Here is a 20,825-nt window from a genome sequence, read left to right on the forward strand (position 1 = left end):
ACAAATTATATTATGAGCATAAACACTGAATAAGAAATGAATTAGCAGTATTGTACAGTATGTTCCTCTTTGTATGTTGCCATATTGTATTACCATAGTAAATATAAACGTATTAAAAACAATAGGCGAAAAGAACCCAGATGCTGCAAGATTTTGGAGTGGGCATTCGATTGACATTTTAATATCCCATGAGCCTCCGGGAGAGGAGTTCCCCAATGAAGAAAAAGAAAGAGGCGTTGATACATTAAAAAATATCAGAAAGCGATAATGTGGCTCTAAAAAAACTGCATCCAAGTTACTGTAAAGGCTCACCGGTTGTTATGAGGATGCGTGTTACATGAATGATCGGCATGGCGAATGTAGTAAGTCCAAACTTCATTCACAATACTAATAATCAGTGTTGGGGAAAGTTACTTATGAAAGTAATGCATTAAAATATTAAGTTACTTCCCAAAAAAGTAACATATTGCATTACTTAGTTACTTTTCTTGGAAAGTAATGCTTCTGGTAATTTTAAGTTACTTTTAAGTTACTTTTAAGTTACTTTTTCTTACTTGGCTGAGGCTTGACCTCGTTCAGGCCTTGCACATGTTTTTATGACTGTCCTGCCATCTCCGTTTCGGACTCAAAACTGTTCCCGCTCAGGCGCACACGCATATAGTGCATAATTCTGTGTGACTACATCCAGTTTAATTCAGTACATTCTGGTGTTTTAAAATAAAAAGTAACTTGCATTACTTTTTTATAAAAGTAACTTAAATAATAATGTGTACATTTATAAAGTAATGCGTTATTTTACTCGTTACTTCAGAAAAGTAATATTATTACGTAATGCACGTTACTTCTAATGCGTTACCCCCAACACTGCTCATAATCATACTATAAAGAACGTACGTACTGTTTTAACGGCTGATAGTCCTTAATCTAATTCAGTACGTACTGTCACAGTATGCGGATTTGGACGCAGGGAGAGTCGTTAGATCATCTTGATCTGGAGCAGACAGTGAAACTAGCTGTTACCTGTCACTATGTCATCACATTTACAAATCCGCACATTCTGACAGGGTTAAATCACAGGGTTTCTGTGTTGTCTGTCATATTATGACATGATTAATGGGTAGGTTATAGACAAGGGAGATGTTATAGACATGAGTTCTGAGGTCCAGAGCTCCCGCTCAATAGATCACACATACACAGTACATAAAAAACATGACATACAGTAATGCTTCCTGCACTATTGGCACTGCTAAAAGCAAGAAGCTGATTCGGCCATAACAACATCGCAGATTTAAGGGCATAAATACATAAATCACAAAAAACTGAATTTCTTTAAACAAATACTTTGATGGCTCCACACCACCTCCCACATTCCATGCACCTTACCCTGTAACTATTTTAAAATGCAATGTGTAAGGAAACAAGTCTCTCCAAAAAGTTTTACTTGCAAATTATGCATTATAATGAAATTTAAGGTGTTGTTGACCCCTTTGTTGAATTAATATACAATCCACTGCATAACTGACTATTAACTTAATTACTGATGTATTAAGTAATTTCTCTTGATGTTTTGACAAATAAGAGGTCAGTGGAATTAAAAACATGAATTAAAACATTCAAAACTCCAAAAATAAGTTTTATTGAAACCTGGTTGCCAAAACACCTCATGTCAGATAATGTCTCATTGTGACCTCATAGTGGAATGAAAGGCCGCCTCTTCAGGAAATCAATGACTAATGCTGCGTCCGAAACTACCTACTTCCATAATATATAGTAGGCGAAAAGCAGTAGGCGAGGTGAGTAGTAGGCTATGTCCGAATTTATAGTAGCCTATTCCAAAAACAGTAGGCGAAAAGTCCCCAGATGACCTACTACTTCCGGTTAGATTTTGAAGTGTGCATATGACTGACACTTCACAATCCCATGATGAGTTATCCAACGAAGAAGAAGAGGCATGTGTCTGTTTTCGCGCTGGAATGACATGACGTGATGACAACGTATGTCATGTGATGTATCAACATGTGGGATGTAGTACGTCCGAATCTCATTCATACTATCAGGATTCATATCTACCTGTTTTAACGGTCAGTAAGTAGGTACTTCATCTCATTCAGTACGTACTGTACAGTATGCGGTTTCAGACGTAGCCTAATTCTACATCATTCCCTCTTTAGCCCGCCCACCAAATCACACCTGTAGTAGGAGATGAGACACAAAGAAAGGATTTCTTGTGATGATGGGCAGTGTGAAAAACAGTTATTGCATTGTCTGCCCTGTGATCTTAACATTAGAAAAGAGTGGATAAAGTTTCAGATTAAGGCAGTAGGACACTGTTCTGTTGTCCATTTTAAAACAAGACACAGCTGGATGCACAGAGACTGCAGTAATCTCACAGCGTAATGTCAAGTGTGAGAAACAGTGCTTTTACCATTCTTACATATTGCTGCGCATGTCACCGATTGAGCATGTATATATTTTAAACCAAAATGATTCATATTGGTATCAAAGTGTAAATGGAAGCCAAACCTTTAGCCAATCATGGCAGAGGGCATTAAAGGGACATTCAACTTTTTTTCAAAATAAGCTCATTTTCAAGCTCCCCTTGAGTTAAACATTTGATTTTTACCATTTTGGAATCCATTCAGCTGATCTCCGGGTCTGGCGCTAACACCTTTAGCATAGCTTAGCACAACCCATTGAATCTGATTAGACCATTAGCATTGCGCAAAAAAAGACAGTTTCTATATTTTTATATTTCTATAGTTTCTATATTTTTCCTATATTCCCATTTAAAACTTGACTTCTGTAGTTACATTGTGTACTAAGACAGCCATATCGGATTTTCTAGGCTGATATGGCTACGAACGATACTCTCATTCTGGTGTGATAATCAAGGACTTTGCTGATGTAGTCCCCTGCTATTGAAAGTAACCTAGGGGACTATTTTCGGGCAGTGCATAATATCACTACACCATGAGCAAAGTCATAGGCATACACTGCAAAAAATGACTTTCTTACTTAGTATTTTTGTCTTGTTTTCAGTAGAAATATCTAAAAATTCTTAAATTAAGATGCTTTTTCTTGATGAGCAAAATGACCTAAGAAAAAAAGTCTAGTTTTAAGACAAATAATATACAATTTAAGTGAAATTGTCCTTAAAACAAGCTAAATTATCTGCCAATGGGGTGAGAAGAAAAATTGTGAAATAAGATTTCTTTTTTCTTAAACACTTAATTCAAATAAAATTTTCTTACTCCATTGGCAGATATTTTTGCTTGTTTTAAGCACAAATTCACTTAAATTGTATATTTTTTGTCTAAAAACTAGTATTATTTTCTTAGGTCATTTTGCTCATCAAGAAAATACATCTTGATTTAAGAATTTTTAGATATTTCTACTGAAAACACGACAAAAATACTAAGTAAGAAAGTCATTTTTTGCAGTGTATCTGCCTAGAAACTCACAACTTTTAATTTTCCATCTGTGTTAGTACATGCTGTAATTACAGAAGAGTCAAGTTTGAAATAGGAAAAAATATCGAAACTCTTTGGTTATTTTTTAGCGCCATGCTAATGGTCTAATCAGATTCAATAGATTGTGCTAAGCTATGCTAAACGTGCTAGCGCCAGACCGGAGATCAGCTGAATGGATTTCAAAACGGTAAGAATCAAATGTTTAACTCTAGGGGAGCTGGAAAATGAGCATATTTTCAAAAAAAAAATGGAATGTCCCTTTAAATGTGTCTATCAAAACATTGCCTTGTAGAGAGATAACCATGATAGAAAACAGCTTATAACTTCGGAAAACATTATGATGTAAATTTTGCTACAGTAACATTATACGTTGAACACAGTAAACATTATGACTTTACAGTACATAAAATATGCAATTCATTACACCTTTAATGTACTCCACAGTGATTTTATGTAGTATAAAATGTTTTTAAACCTAAATATGATTTTGTAAGTATAACCTGCGATATGAACTCTTGTTCACAGTCTTTGTAAATGATTCAATGTAGCATAGCTTCTGGCCAAATCTGTCTAGCCATCCAATTGTTGTAGTCTCTATTACAGTTATATTTAGTTATGTAATGTAGCGTTGTGTGTGTACATACTGTATGTCAAGTATACCAATGTAGTGCTCTACTTTAAATGCATGATATCCTGCAATAGCATCAATAGATTTTTCCTCATCGTGGCTTTTAGTTCCACAGCATCTAAATTGGTAATTCGTGATTTTGCCTTATATTGAAAGGACACACAAATCAATCAATTTTACAGACTACTAACAGATTTTGATTGAATTTCCCTGTTATATAGAGGAGAATATTAGAAAATCATAAATCAGGTAAACATAACTGCATTGACTGGGTATAGGCTGTACCCATATGTTTTGGTGGTTTATATAATTCTCAATCAGTGTCTGACAAAGGCAGGGTTAAATATGACAGGGAAATTCATTTTAAAACACCATTTTGAGCATAACAGCGGTGAGTGCTGATCAATGACGTTATTAATTTCCCTTGCTGAGTATTGACTCGCTCTTGCTCCATCTGGATCTCCATTTCTTTTCATTTGTCCCCTTTACCACACCCTAAAATCTGATCTTGATGAAGATATATCGGATGCTCTTGACACGTAATGGAGGACAATCGTTTTTACACATAAAACTCTTTACTCTGCCGTACCATTTGCTCTTTAGGTAATGTTCCCATTTAGAATGTCCTGTCCATCCCCGCTCAGAGAAATGTGCCTATCCATCCATCATCCATCCATTTTGATGTAAAGAACAGAGCTTATGTTTCATGAAAGCTGTTACTACATAATGGCTTGTAAAAATATACACTCAAGGATGTATAAAGACCTGTTAAAGTACATTTAGATTTTGTCTTTTATTATTCAATGTTTCCACACCCAGGCCATCTGTATTTGCAGCACTGTATAAATCATGGTCAAACAGGCCAAAAGATTAGGGACAATTTGATATTATTGAGCCCAAAAGAAGTTAGAGAGTTTGTTTGGGTGTAATAGCCCTGCTCTCATACCTTAAGGGTCATGTTGGACTTTTGCAGCAGCTGAGAGCCACTGATCCAGGGTCAGTTCTCTGTGAGTGCTCCATCCATCACGCTGGCTAAGCGACTTTGTGAGGCTGAACAGAGAACAGCGACAAACTCTGGGGAGTTTAGGCACCCTTCTGCAAAAGTAGAAGTCAGCAAACTCTCTAGGGCAGAAGGGAAATACTGCACTTTTTAAACACACCACAAGAGTTGTGTTACACTTGTGACCTTATGTGACCAGGAGGCACAGATACATTACTGTTTTTATACATAATATCTAGACTGTAGTTCTACTAATAGGCCATGTTTTTTTTTGTGTTACTTTCTTTTTTTTTTATTGAGATACATAGATATTTTGTTGATATGCGTTTATATGCAAACATTGTTGATTTTCACAATGAACAATTCATTTGTAATGTTTCACACAAACATTGCATAAACACAAATATATTTTGTGTAATCTAGATGTTTTATGGAGAAAATGACATAATTAGATCAAGTTTAACAGATGAATGTATATCGAGCATAGTATACGCCTTATTCAGCCTGCCACCATGTTGATTCCAAAACGAGACTGTGAGGTCCAGTGCGTGCTTTAAACGTATTGTACCATGACGCTGGTCATTCAGTCATCATTTTACAAATTTCTACAGAAAATCCTCTGAAATCATGGATTGTTAAAATGAGAAGGGACATATGACCTAATTTTGAGATAAGAGCAGCGCAATGCGTATAGACGGTATCATCGGACGCACATGATACACGTCTGGATCCGAACTTTACTTCCGTTTTCGGTTTCTGACTAGTTGCTAAACTGATCTCTTGAACAAATGCCTCGTCGAAAATAATAAACGTTTTGTTTTCTTAGGTAATCTATGTGTTGTTGTTTTTTTTTGCTTTTTATATAAATAAACCACGTTTAAAGTACTTTGTTGTTATTTATTATTAGCGGAGTACCGGAAGTTACGTGCGGACCGCGACAGCCGCTTGTTTATATTGTTACTGCTGAAACCGTCTATAAAAAAATCTGTTTTGACAATAGCCTGTTGCCTAATGACATTTGTAAGCATGTTTACTTTTCTTTAAAACACAAAGGGCTCTATCTTACACCCGGCGCAATGCAGCGCAATGCGCAACGCAAGTGTCTTTCGCTAGTTTCCACCCTAATTTTCACGTTTAGCGCTGCGTTGTTTAAATAGCAAATGCATTTGCGCCCCCTTTTGCGCCCATGGGCGTTCTGGTCTGAAAACGAGGCGTGTTCAGGCGCATTGTTGGCGCGTTGCTATTTTGAGGCAACTAAAAAAGACTACGCCATTGACCAACAAAAACCTGGTCTAAAGTCTAAAGTCAATGGCGCAATATGTTTTATGTTATTTAAAGAGCGCATTAAAATGCGCCTATAAACGGGAGGACAACGCGGGTTTGCTTATGACAAAGTACATGAATGCCCAGCAGCACAAAAATGCTTTTAAATATGAAAGATTAAAGGATTGAATGTAAAAGATTATTATTGAGTCTCTTGGACATAATTGAGGACTAATTATGAGACGTTAGAAGGCGCAAAGAGCAGCTTCACCTGCAGCCTGGTAAGTAAATAAAAGCTTTGCTTTAAACAAATGCATCTGTTTTTAAGTGTTTTTTTAATGCTACCTCACGGATTTATTGTATATGATGACTCTGTACCTGTGGATATGGTGAGATGAAAAACATTTTAAGTAATGCTTAAAAAAAACTCTTTGCTAAAAAAAAACGCTGTCCAAAGTGCTGAAACGTGCGGAGAGCCGTTTGTAAATTCTTTAGCTCCTGTTTGTTACAAATAAAGTATTTTTAGAGTACAAACCTTATCTTAGATACTTGTAAATTATGTTTTGATGATATTGGATAGCCATACATTTAAAGCAATTAAAAGCCTGCTTTTTACTTCCATGACTAAAAGAAAACGGGTTTTAAAGGTTTTAATAAAAAAATAACAATTTCAATACAAGTGGAAAAACAACACAATTATTTAACATTAATCTTCAACTGGGGATCTTCTACCTCCGCTTAGTTTTTCAGTTTACAAAGTCCGTCGTCTAAATAGGGATTAGACATAGCGCCAGCGCAACTTGCTTTTAAAGGGGATGAGAGCTGAGTCTCTCATTGGTTTACTGCACGTTACGCCCAAAATACTCCCATTACAATAGGACCTACCCTTTTCGACCATGCGTTCAGCGCAAAAACCATTTTTCCCGTCGTTAAATTAGCAAAAGTGGATTCGGACACGCCCATTTAGACGTTGCGTTGTGCGCTTTAGACAATGCGCTTAGATCGTTAAAATAGGGCCCTAAGGCTACGTTTACACGAAAACGATCTGAATAGAAAAGCAAAAGTGGCGTTGCGTTATCACTTTTTATTCCGCGTTTATACAAGCGTTTTGAGGAGGAAATCTGCTTGCATATGGTGACACAAAAGTGGGTGATATTCGATGTAGTATGCACTCCAGGCGGCTAGGTGGCAATGTGAAGCACTGACACACAACAACAACAAAGCCTGCGTACAACCTTCTTCGGCCCTGTTCTTCCAGGTCTCGTCCAAAGCTGTCTGGTTTGCGTCCGATGAATTGGCGCATCAACAATTTGATGGAGGTAATTAATGCACCTTCTCTGATCAGTAATAGTAGCTGTGAATATTTCGTACAAGTGCTGGAAAGACTCTTGTATATTCATCACAGCTGCTATGGCAACTTGAAGGTCCGACGTATGGAAATAATGTTTGTTGTTATTTTCTTGAACTGGCGCATGCCTGTGACATAATCCCGTATGCGACGAGAGCCACCGTGAGCAGACTTTTGCGTTTTTGCCCTTTAGACGGGAACGTGACGGTATCGTTTTTAAGATTTCCACTCTGGAGGCTGGTTTCATTTTTTTTTGCGTTTTTAAGCCCCAAAAATGACGCTGCTGTGTGAACAAAAGGCACATCCGATAAAATATTTTTACGTTTTTACCCTCGTTCTAATGTAGTCCTATAAATAAGCACATCTCTCCAATTACTACAGATTATAAAAAAATGCAGGGCATGAATATGTTAAAAACTTTAAGCACATTGACCACAATCAACAGAAGAATTTCTAACTAAATAACATTTGTACACAACTTTGGGGGTTCATGGGGGGTTTACCTCTAACAATACTTGCACAACAAACTATAACGTAAATAACTTGTCAATCACACTTTATTAAGTCAATGTATATGTCTTAAAAAAACATAACTGAGGAAATACATGGGACATTATCTTATGTTCTACACAAACTTAAGATGTCTACTTAGTTGTTATTGTTGCACTATATTGGTGTTTAAAGAAAAGTAAACATGCTTACAACATGAGAAATAAGTGATTAGCCAACAGGCTAAAATCAAAAACAGATATTATGTACAGATATTATTATGCGCTATTCTCATCTCAAATCAGGTCATATGTCCCTTCTAATTTTAACAATCCACGTTTTTGAGATTTTGTGTTCTGTGGAAATTTATAAAACAATGTATTTTCTGTCTTTTGATGTCTAAATGACTAGCATCTTGATACAAAACAATATGTTTAAAGCACACGCTCTTAAATAAATATTCCACTGACTTGTTGTATGTGGAATGTCCTAATTCATGTCTTTGTGTGTTTATTTGTTTAAAGTCGTCCGCAAATGTGTGTTCCACATTTGTTACGCGTGACCTTTTGACGTGCTTGCGCATTACACGGCTAGTGCAAGACGAGAAGTTGTGATTTTGCAGTTTTAGCCACAGGTTTTGTGATTGCAATACCAGTTTTGGCCACAATCCTACATACTGTTCCTTTAAAAGTGCATATTTTTTATTTTTCTTGCTGAAATAGACAATCATTTTGCTAGATAAGACCCTTATGTTGTTTTGGGATCATTTAGAGCCCTTGAAGCTGCGTTTAAACTGCAATTTTAAACTGCATTGAAACTGTAAACTGTTAAGGTCCAATACAGTCTATTAAATTGAGAAAAATCCTGTAATGTTTTCCCTTATAAAACTAAATTTCTTCTCGAATGAACAAAGGAAGACATCAACATTTTGGATGACATGGGGGTGAGTAAATTATTGGGATTTTTTATTAGGAAGTGGGGTATTCCTCTAACGTCTATCCCTCACAGCCTCGGTTTGAAATGAAAATAGGGGCGGACTGAAAAGGCGTATACAAAAACATATAAGAAACAAAATGCTACTGTACACAGAGAGGCATGATCATCTAAATAAAGCAGTTGTATAAAAATTCTTTGGATTTCAAGATTTATTTGTACATCTTTCCTAAATTTATGCTATAATTCAATATACAAACAGATCTATTCAGTTTGTGAAGCTTTAATTATTAGTAGAAATGTGGCATCGAGTGATGTTCCGTATCGGAGTCAAGGCGGTATTTGAATGTGCCGAGTTTAATTCTATTTAACAATGTTTCATTAAAACTAAACTGCTATGATTATGTCTGATTGATGATTGACACTTAGTGTGAATTAGAAGTTTCAACAGCATTGGTAAAATAAAAGACGCTATCTGCTCTCTAATCACTTCTATTTGATACTGCCAACAGATGGTGAAGCCTGTGTAATATCACAACCCAACTTCATTTATATATAGGCTCATTATTAGAGCAGATTATTCATTTATTTTGCTGTTTACTGTAAATGTAAGTTGTGTTGGCTGTGTATTTACTCTCAGTCCAGTCATTCGTGGAAAATAGATTACTGGTTAGCATGTTGGACAGCAGTATTCAAACTAACACACGTTTATTATTTCTTGTTTGCTTTTTGTGTGCATGCACCCTTAGAAATAAAGTGAATAAGGGGAATTCATAATGCCTTTGAACAACAATTTTTGACTGAATTGACATTCTTAGGGGCTGATCCCACAGAAAGCATTTATGGCAGTGACAGGCGTTTTGGCCGCATCCCGTGCCACACATTTTTAAATAGCAGTCTGAGCAGAAAAAGCCTGATGTCATACTCATTTTGTCCAATCCAATGAGAGGAGAGATGGGCCTTTTGTTGTGGTGACAGAAGTTTATAGTTGCTTGGAACAACCAGAGACTGCAGTCCTGGGTTTTTGTGCACCTCTCACCCGCTCACGCTTCAAAATTTTATTGACAGGACAGCTGCCTCGATAGTTGCTTAGCAATATAAAAAGCTGTGGCGCACTGCTCTTTTTTAAAGTGACCAAAAAAAGGCAGTGTGGCGTGTCTTGTGCTCCCAGCTGTTTAAAACGTGTTTGGTGTGATTTGCCCCTAAGCTTATAAAAATGCATGAAAGAAATGGTTCTTTAAAGAACCTTGATTAAATGGTTCTTTGTAGAACCAAAAATGTTTTTTCTATGGCATCGCTGTAAAGGTATGTATTCAGTATTTAATCAAATACAACATATTTAGTGATTGCACAAAACCATTTGCCAGTGGTGGCTTGTGACTGCTCATCCGAAGGGCGCGAATTCAATATATGTGTTCGGAGTGTCATGTGTTGCTCGTGTTTTCAAAATATGTGTTTGTTGCGTCATGTGAACCATCTGCATTACGTGTTTTGTCAAAATAAGTGCCTGCTGCACACACGTCAAAACCGTTTATGATAAAAGAGATGCTCACGTTCACAAAATACACGCAAGACACTCCCTTAACAGTAATTACGCATGAGATTATGCGAGTATCTGGCAAATGCGAGCATCTCTTTTATCATAAACCCTTTAGACGCATCTGCAGCAGGCACTTGGCAAGACACGTGATGCACACATCATCACTCGACGCGCAGAACACATATTTTGAAATTACGAACCACACACATGACGGGCTACATGTTGTGATGAACTTCGTATCGAGCGCCCTCGAAAAAAGAAGTCACCGGCCGCCACCGCCATTTGCATAAGACACGAAAAAACACACTCATGCACTCACTGTTCATGGTATATTTTAATTTCTGCAGAGACAAAAATGACAAGCAATTTATTTACAGAAATACCTGTACAAAAGCAAAAAGTATGTAAAATAGATCATAAATAGAGGTGGGCTTGCGCTCAGTACATTTGCCATGTTCAGCTAAGCTGCGTGCATAGTGACTCCTAATAAAACAATGATTAAACTCAATCCTCAAGTCTACATCAACATCCAAGTCAAAGGACAAATAGAGTATGATTGAAAATTACGATTTCTTTTTTTTTCATTATCTGTGAAGTGGCCTATGACCTAAGCGCTACAACTTAAGTCTTATATCCTCTAGATTGAAAGCTTCAGGAACACACACCTCAGAATGTATACAAATAGGAAAAATACAGTTTAACCAAAGCGAGATGTCACTTTTGTCTGACTGTTTCCAAAAGAATCGATCCGACCTTGATTCTCTAATCTCGTATATCATATGATATTAACCTCCACTCCTCTGAGGTGTGTGTCCTATTTACAAACCTTTGGTGCTTTCATTACTGTATCTTCTACCTCCTTATACTAGGAAAAACTGCGTTTCTGCTTCATCTCTAATGGATACATATTGTGTTGTTTCCTTAACTGATATCCACCAAACCGTCGCGTTCAACACTAAAATTATTCTCGCGTATAAATCGCAGCTTGGAAATGTGACCATGCTAACTTTGAAATGGATGGATATACCAGGGTATCACCTATGACATGTACAGTTGTTACTCATCGATATACTTGACAAAGTTTGACCGAGCTTACTTAAAGAAGCCACAAGATAAAAGCTTTTGTTATTTGAAAGTCTATCATAGTAAAATTGCCAGGACTGTAGTTTCAGCATAAAGTACTCTTTCTCCACTTTTAGAAAGCATTTCAATACAATTGGTTTCATACTGGTTAAAACCAACGAGTCATACCAATAAAGGTATAAAAAGGCACAGTTGCATATTTTGCATTCACTCTATAGTTTTGTTTTGATTTTTTTGTCTGTTTTTTACAGAAGCACATTTACATATACAAAGTGGCACTGGGACGAAAGGGAAAGCTATGATGGATGAGTTCTGAAGAGGGGGGGATTTTATTATGAGCGAGCGTATATTTGAACACAGACATTAAACAGAAATCTAAGGTAAGTCCTATCGAGTTTTGGAATTGAATTTGACAAATATAAAGAAAGGTTTAACTGCGCTCTTGGAAACATAAACAGAACTGATGGATAAAGTACAGCTGCTATAAAAATATATATAAATAAATAAGTAACAAATGATATGACGCTAAATCAGTGAATCACTAAAGTGTACGTTTCATTTTCATCCTCATCAAATCAATATACACAGTCATATTACAATGTCTAGTGTTTGTAACAAATGCAAGCAATGGACTTCCATGTTCACAGGGTATGATAGTTGACTTTGTTACTTTTTTTAAAACTTTTTTTCTTCATAATAAGTGTAGATTCCCTTTAAACGTGCAATAAAAAGTACATATCTATGTATACAGTTTGTAAGCATCATAGCACTTCTTTTTAAACACGAGTAGTACATACAGACTACAGAATCGGAACCTGCGACAAAGGCGGTCCATTCGAACCGAAGGAATCATTAACATACAAAAAATATCAATTGCATCTGAATAATTTACCACCGGTTTTAAAAGCATGATGCCTCCTATGTGTGTACTCCGTGTTATTAGGGATAGGCCCATGATTCATGTGTATATGTGTGCATACTTCACAAACTCCTTCACATCGCGCTGAAATGTTTTGAAGGTAATTAAAGCAATGCATAACCCAAACAGGAGCTTTGCAGGAGCACCCAGCCTTTCATATCGCATGTTGTGCCTAATACTTTGGTTACACAGCGGCGACATGCGTTGCATTGCGATCGCTCCTGTAGTCGCTGAATTTCTTTGTGATTGTACGAGAAGTCCGTTTACAAATAACACAAGGGACACGGGTTTAATCCTTGCTTATTTTTTGAAATGTGTGAGATCGAGTGAATGAGTTTATTGCTCTATTTAACATTCATACTCGGAGAATGTTACCCAGGGCCAGCCCAAGCTCCTCAGCAGGGCAGTATTATTAGACCAATTCACCCCAGCAGCATATCCAAATAGTGGCTTAATGGGACCATGTGTATATACAATGTGTGGATCTATTCGCAAGGGCCATTTTGAGATCAAATAACGAACTTAGCATAGTTTCACACATTTAGAGAGAAAGGTGAACAGAACAACCACAATTACACATATCCATGGCATTCAGGCAAATAAACAACAATTTCTAGGACGTAAAAATCCTTTCTCTATTTCCAGAGGTATACTGAGAAAAGACGGATGAGAGCACGATGAAAACGGATCGCTTATGATTTCAATGCATGTGTCCAGAGTACCTTTACAGTATATATATGTACAATACTTTACTGACATGAGAAAGCGTGCATTTCTGAATTAGTGTATGCTTGTGTCCTTAGCGTGTATGTGAAGTTAGGCACACAGGTAAACTTGCTTCCTGCGCTGTAAGTTACAGCGCGATCGCCGTTCACTTGCGCCATTTGAGTATCTATAAACCCTTGGAAAAGGCTAAAGTCAAAGATCGCGTCATGTACGACGCACCGGCCCGATGCCTGACCCCAAACGCTCCACTTCTACGCCAACAAAATGATTTTCGTCCTTTGTGGCATGTGTCCTTTTTTATTCTTGGGTAATGTGATCGGTTTGTCCAGAGTGGATAGTTCAGTACTCGGACTGATTGCATATCGACATAATACGTCCACATAAAAACACTCCCCCCCAAGAAAACTGATTTGAAGACAGAACCAGTGGTTTCATATCAACGGTAAAAAAAGACGAAAACGTATATCCATTTGAAGTGGGAGAAACACTCTAGGGGACAAGATGATGCATGCATGTTTATAAAGAGGTCTACAGAAACCAGGCAGCACTTTGGGGAAGTCTACGGGGCCCGGAACGCCAGCAGCAAAGTAGCATTCCCGTCTCTCCACCTCCGCCACTTCCCCTCTCTCTTCATCTCATCCGTCTCACACACATTTACAACATGTAATCCCACGGTTTTGATTTACTTTAAGATCTATTTAAGCACTGACTTTCATTAAGTGCAAGCAGTTAGAGGAAAATCCATGTTGCTTTTGCATCAGGGTTTGGTTTGCGAACAGCATCTCTGACCATGCTGAGTCACTGTTGTTGTCCCCTGTTAGTCGCCGTGTGTCGTTTACAGGTAAACCTCTCGCCTGGTGAGAGTTCCGCATTGTGTCGGCTTATATTCGCCTGCGGGCGCCAGCGGAATCTCCTCCATGGGGCGAGACGTTTCCTCGCTGGCCGAAAATCCGGCCGAACTAAACGTGTCGTAGGATGAGGAAGAGGAGGCCATCTTCTTGTTAAGGAGATTGCGGTTACGGTCGCCCAGCAGGTGCGAGGGGTCACCGTTGGCGACGGCCAGCGTCTCCTGGCTACCGGGCTGGTCGGCGACGCCGCCTCCGGGGGAGGTCATGAAGGTGGAGAGTTTGGGAGGGGTGGCCTTGGGTCTGCGTTCGGGTGAGGTGCGCACGGGCATCCAGCAGGCGTCCGAGTGGCCGTATTCGTCACACTCCCGGGTGCATTTACCCGTCATAGCTACGTCAGGCAGGGGCCGAGAGTCTGGAGAGGAAGACACAGAAAACAGGTAGAATATTAATAACGCTGCTCAACATGAATTAGCTGGAAAACGAAACAAAAAAACAAGTATTAACATGTAAAAATTATTTGTGATATGTGCCTCATGAAATTGGCATTAGAATCAGAAAAATCATGTTTTTTTTAAATATTCATGGTGGCCTTGTGTTGCAAGCACATTATAGGGGGTCGCACAACTGCCGTGCAGCTCAGCGTCGCGCCGCCTCACGCCGCGTCTAGGACAACTTGGAGGTATCGTAAACCGGAAGTGCACATTAAATATCGCGAGCTTCGTCAGATAGCGTCTACTTCAAATGCTAAATATACGTTAGCAGCCAATGTTAATCGTTAATGATTTGGGACAAATATGATGTTATTTAATGTTAAACTATGTGAGTGGCGCTCTGTGGTGCGACAGGGATTTGAGCAACTTCCTGAGTCGTAGGTGGCGCCTGTCCGCACCGGTGTGCGTATACTCATATAAAACAATGTGTTCGAGTTTTTTAGAATGGCGCGGCGCTGTGCGGCGCTGAGCTGCGCGGCTTGTGTGCGACCCCCTTAAGAGTATTTTTATCAATCCAACTTCATGTTTAACACATACCACATTGCACAAAATGGACACATACACAACACTTAAAGCTAAAACATAATAAACAAAAAATAATGTGAGCTTTAAAACAATACCATGCTTTGAAAACGTGGGGCAATTTTACTGTCCTGTGATTTCTGACTTCTAAACTATAATGGTCTGAATCCATTTCTAATGTCTGTTGTATTTTTGTGCGACCTTTGTGTACGAGTGCAAGCTTACTACGATGTCTTTCATGAATGTTTTACTGTAGGAAAGTAAGAAAAGTGTCCTCTTCTTGTCATGAGCACACACACCTACAGTGTACTAATGTACTGTATGTAAACAACAACAACAACGTACCACAGGAATGGCTGTGAGGTTGACCATAAAACCCATTACTACTTATCTTTGACACATATATGTAAACAAAAAGCTCTTTTACAAGCTGTTACTGTCACACATCTGACTGATGGCTTCCAGGCTGGGTAAAGAAATCATTTGAGAGTCACAAAAGAAACCACAAGTATCCTTAACATCTCATATCTCTTATGTTCAGATTTTTTTAAAGAATTATTTACGCTTTAAACATTGAACGTCCCATTCTAAATATAAGAGTACAAAAGGGTGTGAAATGCACAGTGCAGTCCAAAATCAAACGTACGCTACAGTTGATGGTAAGATTTCTAAGCTATGATGCCAAGGAACAAAAGCTGCAGTGTTAGAAATGGTCGGTTAATGACCAAATGTGAGGTATGGCACAAGCAAGAGAGGGTGAGTGCAAATCTAACAGAAAGCATGCTGCTTTTGGTTGAAGAGCAAAATGTGTTATAACCATAGCTTACTTTTAATGTTCTTTTTCTCCTGTAAAGAAAGAATAAAGTAGAATCACTGTTTGGTTTCTTCACAGTGGAATGATACGCAAGATTAATCAGTTTAGAGAAATGTATCATACAAAACAGGATGATCGTAAAATCAAACAATGAAACCACATGGCGTGATTGCAAAAAAATGTACGGTGTTCACCGTAAAACTGAGATGTTCACATTTATAGATCTAGAGAGAAAAGACCACACATATATGTATATGAAGAGCTTCAAGCATGTCCATTTATTACTACAGTTTCTATTTAAATGCATTTTTTTCTCATTGCTCAGCTTTTATAACTGTTTCTCCTAAACAGCAATGATATTTAATGGGGAACAAATGGAGACATTTGCTAAAGTGTTTCTCCTGAGCCCAAGTAATCGAACTAAAGTCTCCTGATATATTTTCTGTTCAGAACTCAATGTCTCAAATATTTTTCAATGAATTTAGTTATTTCTCTTTTTTTAATTTGGCTGTTTGAATGTGATTGGCCAGTCGCAACATTTGCAGGTTTGTTAGTCCCAGATAACAACTGCTCAAAACTAAAAACACACAGTAACCTGGAGGCTGCAAATTATTTTGACAGGTACAGTTTAATATTAATCAAACAATTAATATAAAATGTATTTTAATAACATTATGTTTACAAATTATTAAACCAAATAGTGTGTTTGTGACAAATGAATGTCTTTTCTTATCGTAAAACTGAAAGTAAACGGGAAAGTAAAAGGTCTGCATTCTACAAAAATGAATAAATATTTAAAGGGACATTCCACTTTTTTTGAAAATATGCTCATTTTCCAGCTCCCCTAGAGTTAAACATTTGATTTTTACCATTTTGGAATCCATTCAGCTGATCTACGCGTCTGGCGCTAGCACTTTTAGCATAGCTTAGCAAAATCCATTGAATCTGATTAGACCGTTAGCATTGCGCTAAAAAATAACCAAAGAGTTTCAATATTTTTCCTATTTAAAACTTGACTCTTCTGTATCGTGTACTAAGACCGACAGAAAATTAAAACCTGCGATTTTCTAGGCATATATGTCTAGGAACTATACTCTCAAACTGGCATAATAATCAATGACTTTGTTGATGTAAAATGGCTGCAGCAGGCGTAGTGATACTGTATTGCACACTGCCCAAAAATAGTCCCCTTGGTTACTTTCAATGGCAGCAGACTATTTTCAGGCAGTGCGTAATATCATTAGCACGATGTTAATGGTCTAATCAGATTCAATGGTTTGTGCTAAGCTATGCTAAAAGTGCCAGACCCGGAGATCAGCTGAATGGATTTCAAAACGGTAAGAATCAAATGTTTAACTCTGGGGGAGCTGGAAAATGAGGATATTTGCAAAAAAAAAAAAAAAAAAACGGAATGTCCCTTTAATATTCCTTACCTTACATTATACATTATCCCTTGTTATTATCCCTTTAGTGCTAAACTTTTACTGTATGCTAAGTCATTTACAACTCTTTTTGGTTAAGAAATTTAGGGTGAAACTGTAAGACAAGCTTCTGGATTCATTTTCGAATGTAATGATATTGTTTACAAGAATTAATTATGTTTCAACTTTTATTGATATTTATATTGTTTCCGTGGACGAATTGTACTATGATCATTTTTATACAGGTTTAAAATAAAAAAAGACAAAGCTTATTCTAAAACAAAACAACTGTGAACTTTATTATGACCTGCAAGCTATGGCAGAGCCAACTTTAAGAGCTATATAATTTCCATCTGGGCATCACTGGTCACATAACACTCATAAATTTAAACTTACAATGCCTGTCGCTTAAAACATATTAGTTGCCACAAACCAACTTAACATCCCCTTCCTACCATTAATTGGACTCAACCAAACCCCAAACAAAAATTCCTACAAAGCTTCTGTTAGCTACAGTGGCATCTGTGCTTTGTGGGTGCGTTGTGGGCAAGTAAGAGTTAGTTGGATCTAACTGAGACACTGGGATGCTGACCACATAGACGGTTCAATGCTGCTTCCTGTGCTCTTTTACAAGCCGGCAAGGCTGGATCGCGGCCCGGTGTCTAGGGAGAGGTGTGGAAGTACGTTTGCCACACAATGCTCCATCACGCACCAATGAGCACTCAGTCAAGCAATAGTTTCTCAATAGCACTAATAACAAAGATGAGTGTGCAGGCTCAGATCTGCAGGAAGTCGATATGCCAGAGCAATGTTAATGCTTCAAACGGGGATTACAAAATGGCTGGATAAATCTTTTATGCCAGTTAATGTGCAAACAGAAGAATTAGGAACTGTAACAGGTTATACACATGCACAACTCTCATGAACTTGAAAAAATGAAAAACAGGAAAAAATTATATCTCATCTTTAGTCTCAGCTTTTAGTACAGTATATAGCACCTATCTCTCTCTCTCTCTCTCTCTCTCTCTCTCTCTCTTTCTCTGATTCAAATATCTTGGTAAAAATATTGCCAAGCAAATTTTACATTACAAGCAAATACTAAAATCATGTTTGTGAACTCTCCGGGCAGTTATTTTAGTCATAAAGAACTATAGAATGTAATAAAATAATGTTATTGCAGAAATCACTGACAAAGGCTTATTTTACGATAACAGCCAGCTGCCTATACATTATCCTGCTCATTACACAGCTATTTACTTAAACAATTAGTAAATTTTCTTTAAAAAATCCAGATAATTTGCCCACCACCATGTCATCCAGGATGCTGTTGTCTTTGTTTGTTCAGTCGAGAAGAAGTTATGTTTTTTGAGGAAAACATTCCAGGATTTTTCTCATTTTAATGGACTTTAATGGACTTCAAAACGTAACAGTTTTAATGCAGTTTAAAAAAAGTTTCAAAAGACACAATCCCAAACGAGGCATAAGGGTTTTATCTGGCGATTGTCATTTTTGTCAAGAAAAATAAAAAATATGCACTTTTAAACCACAACTACTCGTCTTCCTCCGGCTGTGTGACGAGCCAGCGCGACCTTACGTAATTGCGTAATGACGTGGAAAGGTCACGTGTTACATGTATGAAACACACATTTGCGGACCATTTTAAACCATAAAATGACACAAAGACATTAATTAGTATCATTCAACAATGTCAGAATGGTCCTCTTTCTCCACACGTTTTGCATACGATCAGTGACCTCTTGACATGATGACGTATTACGTGAGGTCACGCTGGCGCATCACAGGACCGGAGGAAGACAAGAAGTTGTGATTTAAAAGTGCATATTTTTTATATTTTTTGCCAAAAATGCTAGATAAGACCCTTAAGCCTCGTTTGGGATTGTTTACAGTGCCTTGAAACTGCAATTTTAAACTTCATTAAAACTGTTAAGTGTTGGGGTCCATTAAAATGAGAAAAATCCTGCAATGTTTCAAAAACATAATTTCTTCTCGACTGAACAAAGAAAGACATCAACATCCTGGATGACATGGTGGTGAGCAAATTATCTGGATTTTTTATTTTTTAAGAAAATTGACTAATCCTTTAATAAGTAAGGCAAGGAACATTAAGTATTGATTTGTAATATTTTATTAGGTCATTTTTAACGAATGCAGACCTTTCGTAAGAAACTTTGTTTTTAAGATGAAACAAGACGTTCAAACACAACTATTTGGTTTAATTATTTGTAAATATAATGTCATATACTGTATGTTATTAAAATACATATTAATATTTAATTTTTGTGTAATATTAAACTATATTTTTCAAAATGATTTGCAGCATCCAAGTTACCATGTATTATTAGTTTTGCACGGTTTTTATCTGGGAATAACAAACATGCAAATGTCGCGACTGGCCAATCAGAATCAACCATTCTAACGAGCCGTGTAATAATAAAAAGAAGTACATTAAAGCCGATTAACAGAACATTGTGGGGTGTTTTGGCTGTTGGTTAAACTATCGAAAAATGTCGATATATTATAGTGTCCAACACTGATTTACTGCTCTGTTCGTGTCAATCAGTCCTCTACTGTACAATGTCTGTACAGTTTCCACTGACTGGATCCTGCATCGCTCAGGCCCCTCAAGGCCATAATACGGACCTTTCATCTATCGCTTTCTCTGCTGTCTTCAGCATCTGTTTCCTCCAGTGAGAGGCAACAAAAGAAACATCGCGCGTGAGAGCGCGGTTGTTCATTAGTGCTCCTCACAAACCGCTCTCATACAGCCTGTTGCTCCAGGCTATTCTTCTTATTGAGTATTCCAGTACTAAACTCTAGGACAAACCACTATTATTACACGCTGATACTTCACAAGAATGGTCATTGAAGACCTGAAATATAAAATTGGCTATGGTTCAGCCTGAGCATGCTGAAATTGCCTTTGAAGAAAAAGGCACGGACATTAAATCATTTTGTCTGTGATTTGATTTCTTCACACGCACAAGTGAAACTTATAAGGGCTGGATATTAAGAATGAGAATTTTCCATTCTGTAAAATCATTCTCACTCAGCTGAAACAATCTATAAACTCTGTCATTTTGGAGTTTATTCGCATATTTTTTATTCTCTTTTAAGAATGGTTGTGCCCGGTAATCTGATTGCAGATGAAACAGAACATTGTCTGATTTTAGACTACAGCTAATGTAATGTAACGGCATGTAATTGCGATTTGCACAATCTCTGTCTCTCCTCCGGCTCATTATAGAGGTAAGACGGAGACCATTAAAGATGTCACTCAGAGACGCGCTCTAAAGCAGAAATAATTCAAAG

The 20,825-nt window shown here is 37.4% G+C and overlaps 1 protein-coding gene across 6 annotated transcripts in view; it reads right to left on the reverse strand.

Annotated features, from left to right (window-relative positions):
* Positions 1–10,990: 10,990 nt before the first annotated feature.
* pcdh7b (protocadherin 7b) overlaps positions 10,991–20,825 on the reverse strand; it is a 141,016-nt gene continuing 131,181 nt past the window's right edge. For 2 of the 6 annotated variants that reach the window (XM_055211200.2, XM_055211191.2), the window contains exons 3-4: positions 16,088–16,106; positions 14,520–14,659 (exon numbers count right to left, since the gene is read on the reverse strand). In XM_055211200.2, coding sequence (XP_055067175.1) covers positions 16,090–16,106 — 17 coding nt within the window. In that variant the 3' untranslated portion in view covers positions 14,520–14,659; positions 16,088–16,089. Of the gene's footprint in view, positions 14,660–16,087; positions 16,107–20,825 lie in introns of all 6 variants that reach the window. The other 4 variants (XM_055211173.2, XM_055211165.2, XM_055211181.2 and 1 more) reach the window with 3 other exon arrangements.

Source organism: Misgurnus anguillicaudatus, chromosome 21 (genome assembly GCF_027580225.2).
Source record: "Misgurnus anguillicaudatus chromosome 21, ASM2758022v2, whole genome shotgun sequence".
Lineage (NCBI taxonomy): Eukaryota > Metazoa > Chordata > Actinopteri > Cypriniformes > Cobitidae > Misgurnus > Misgurnus anguillicaudatus.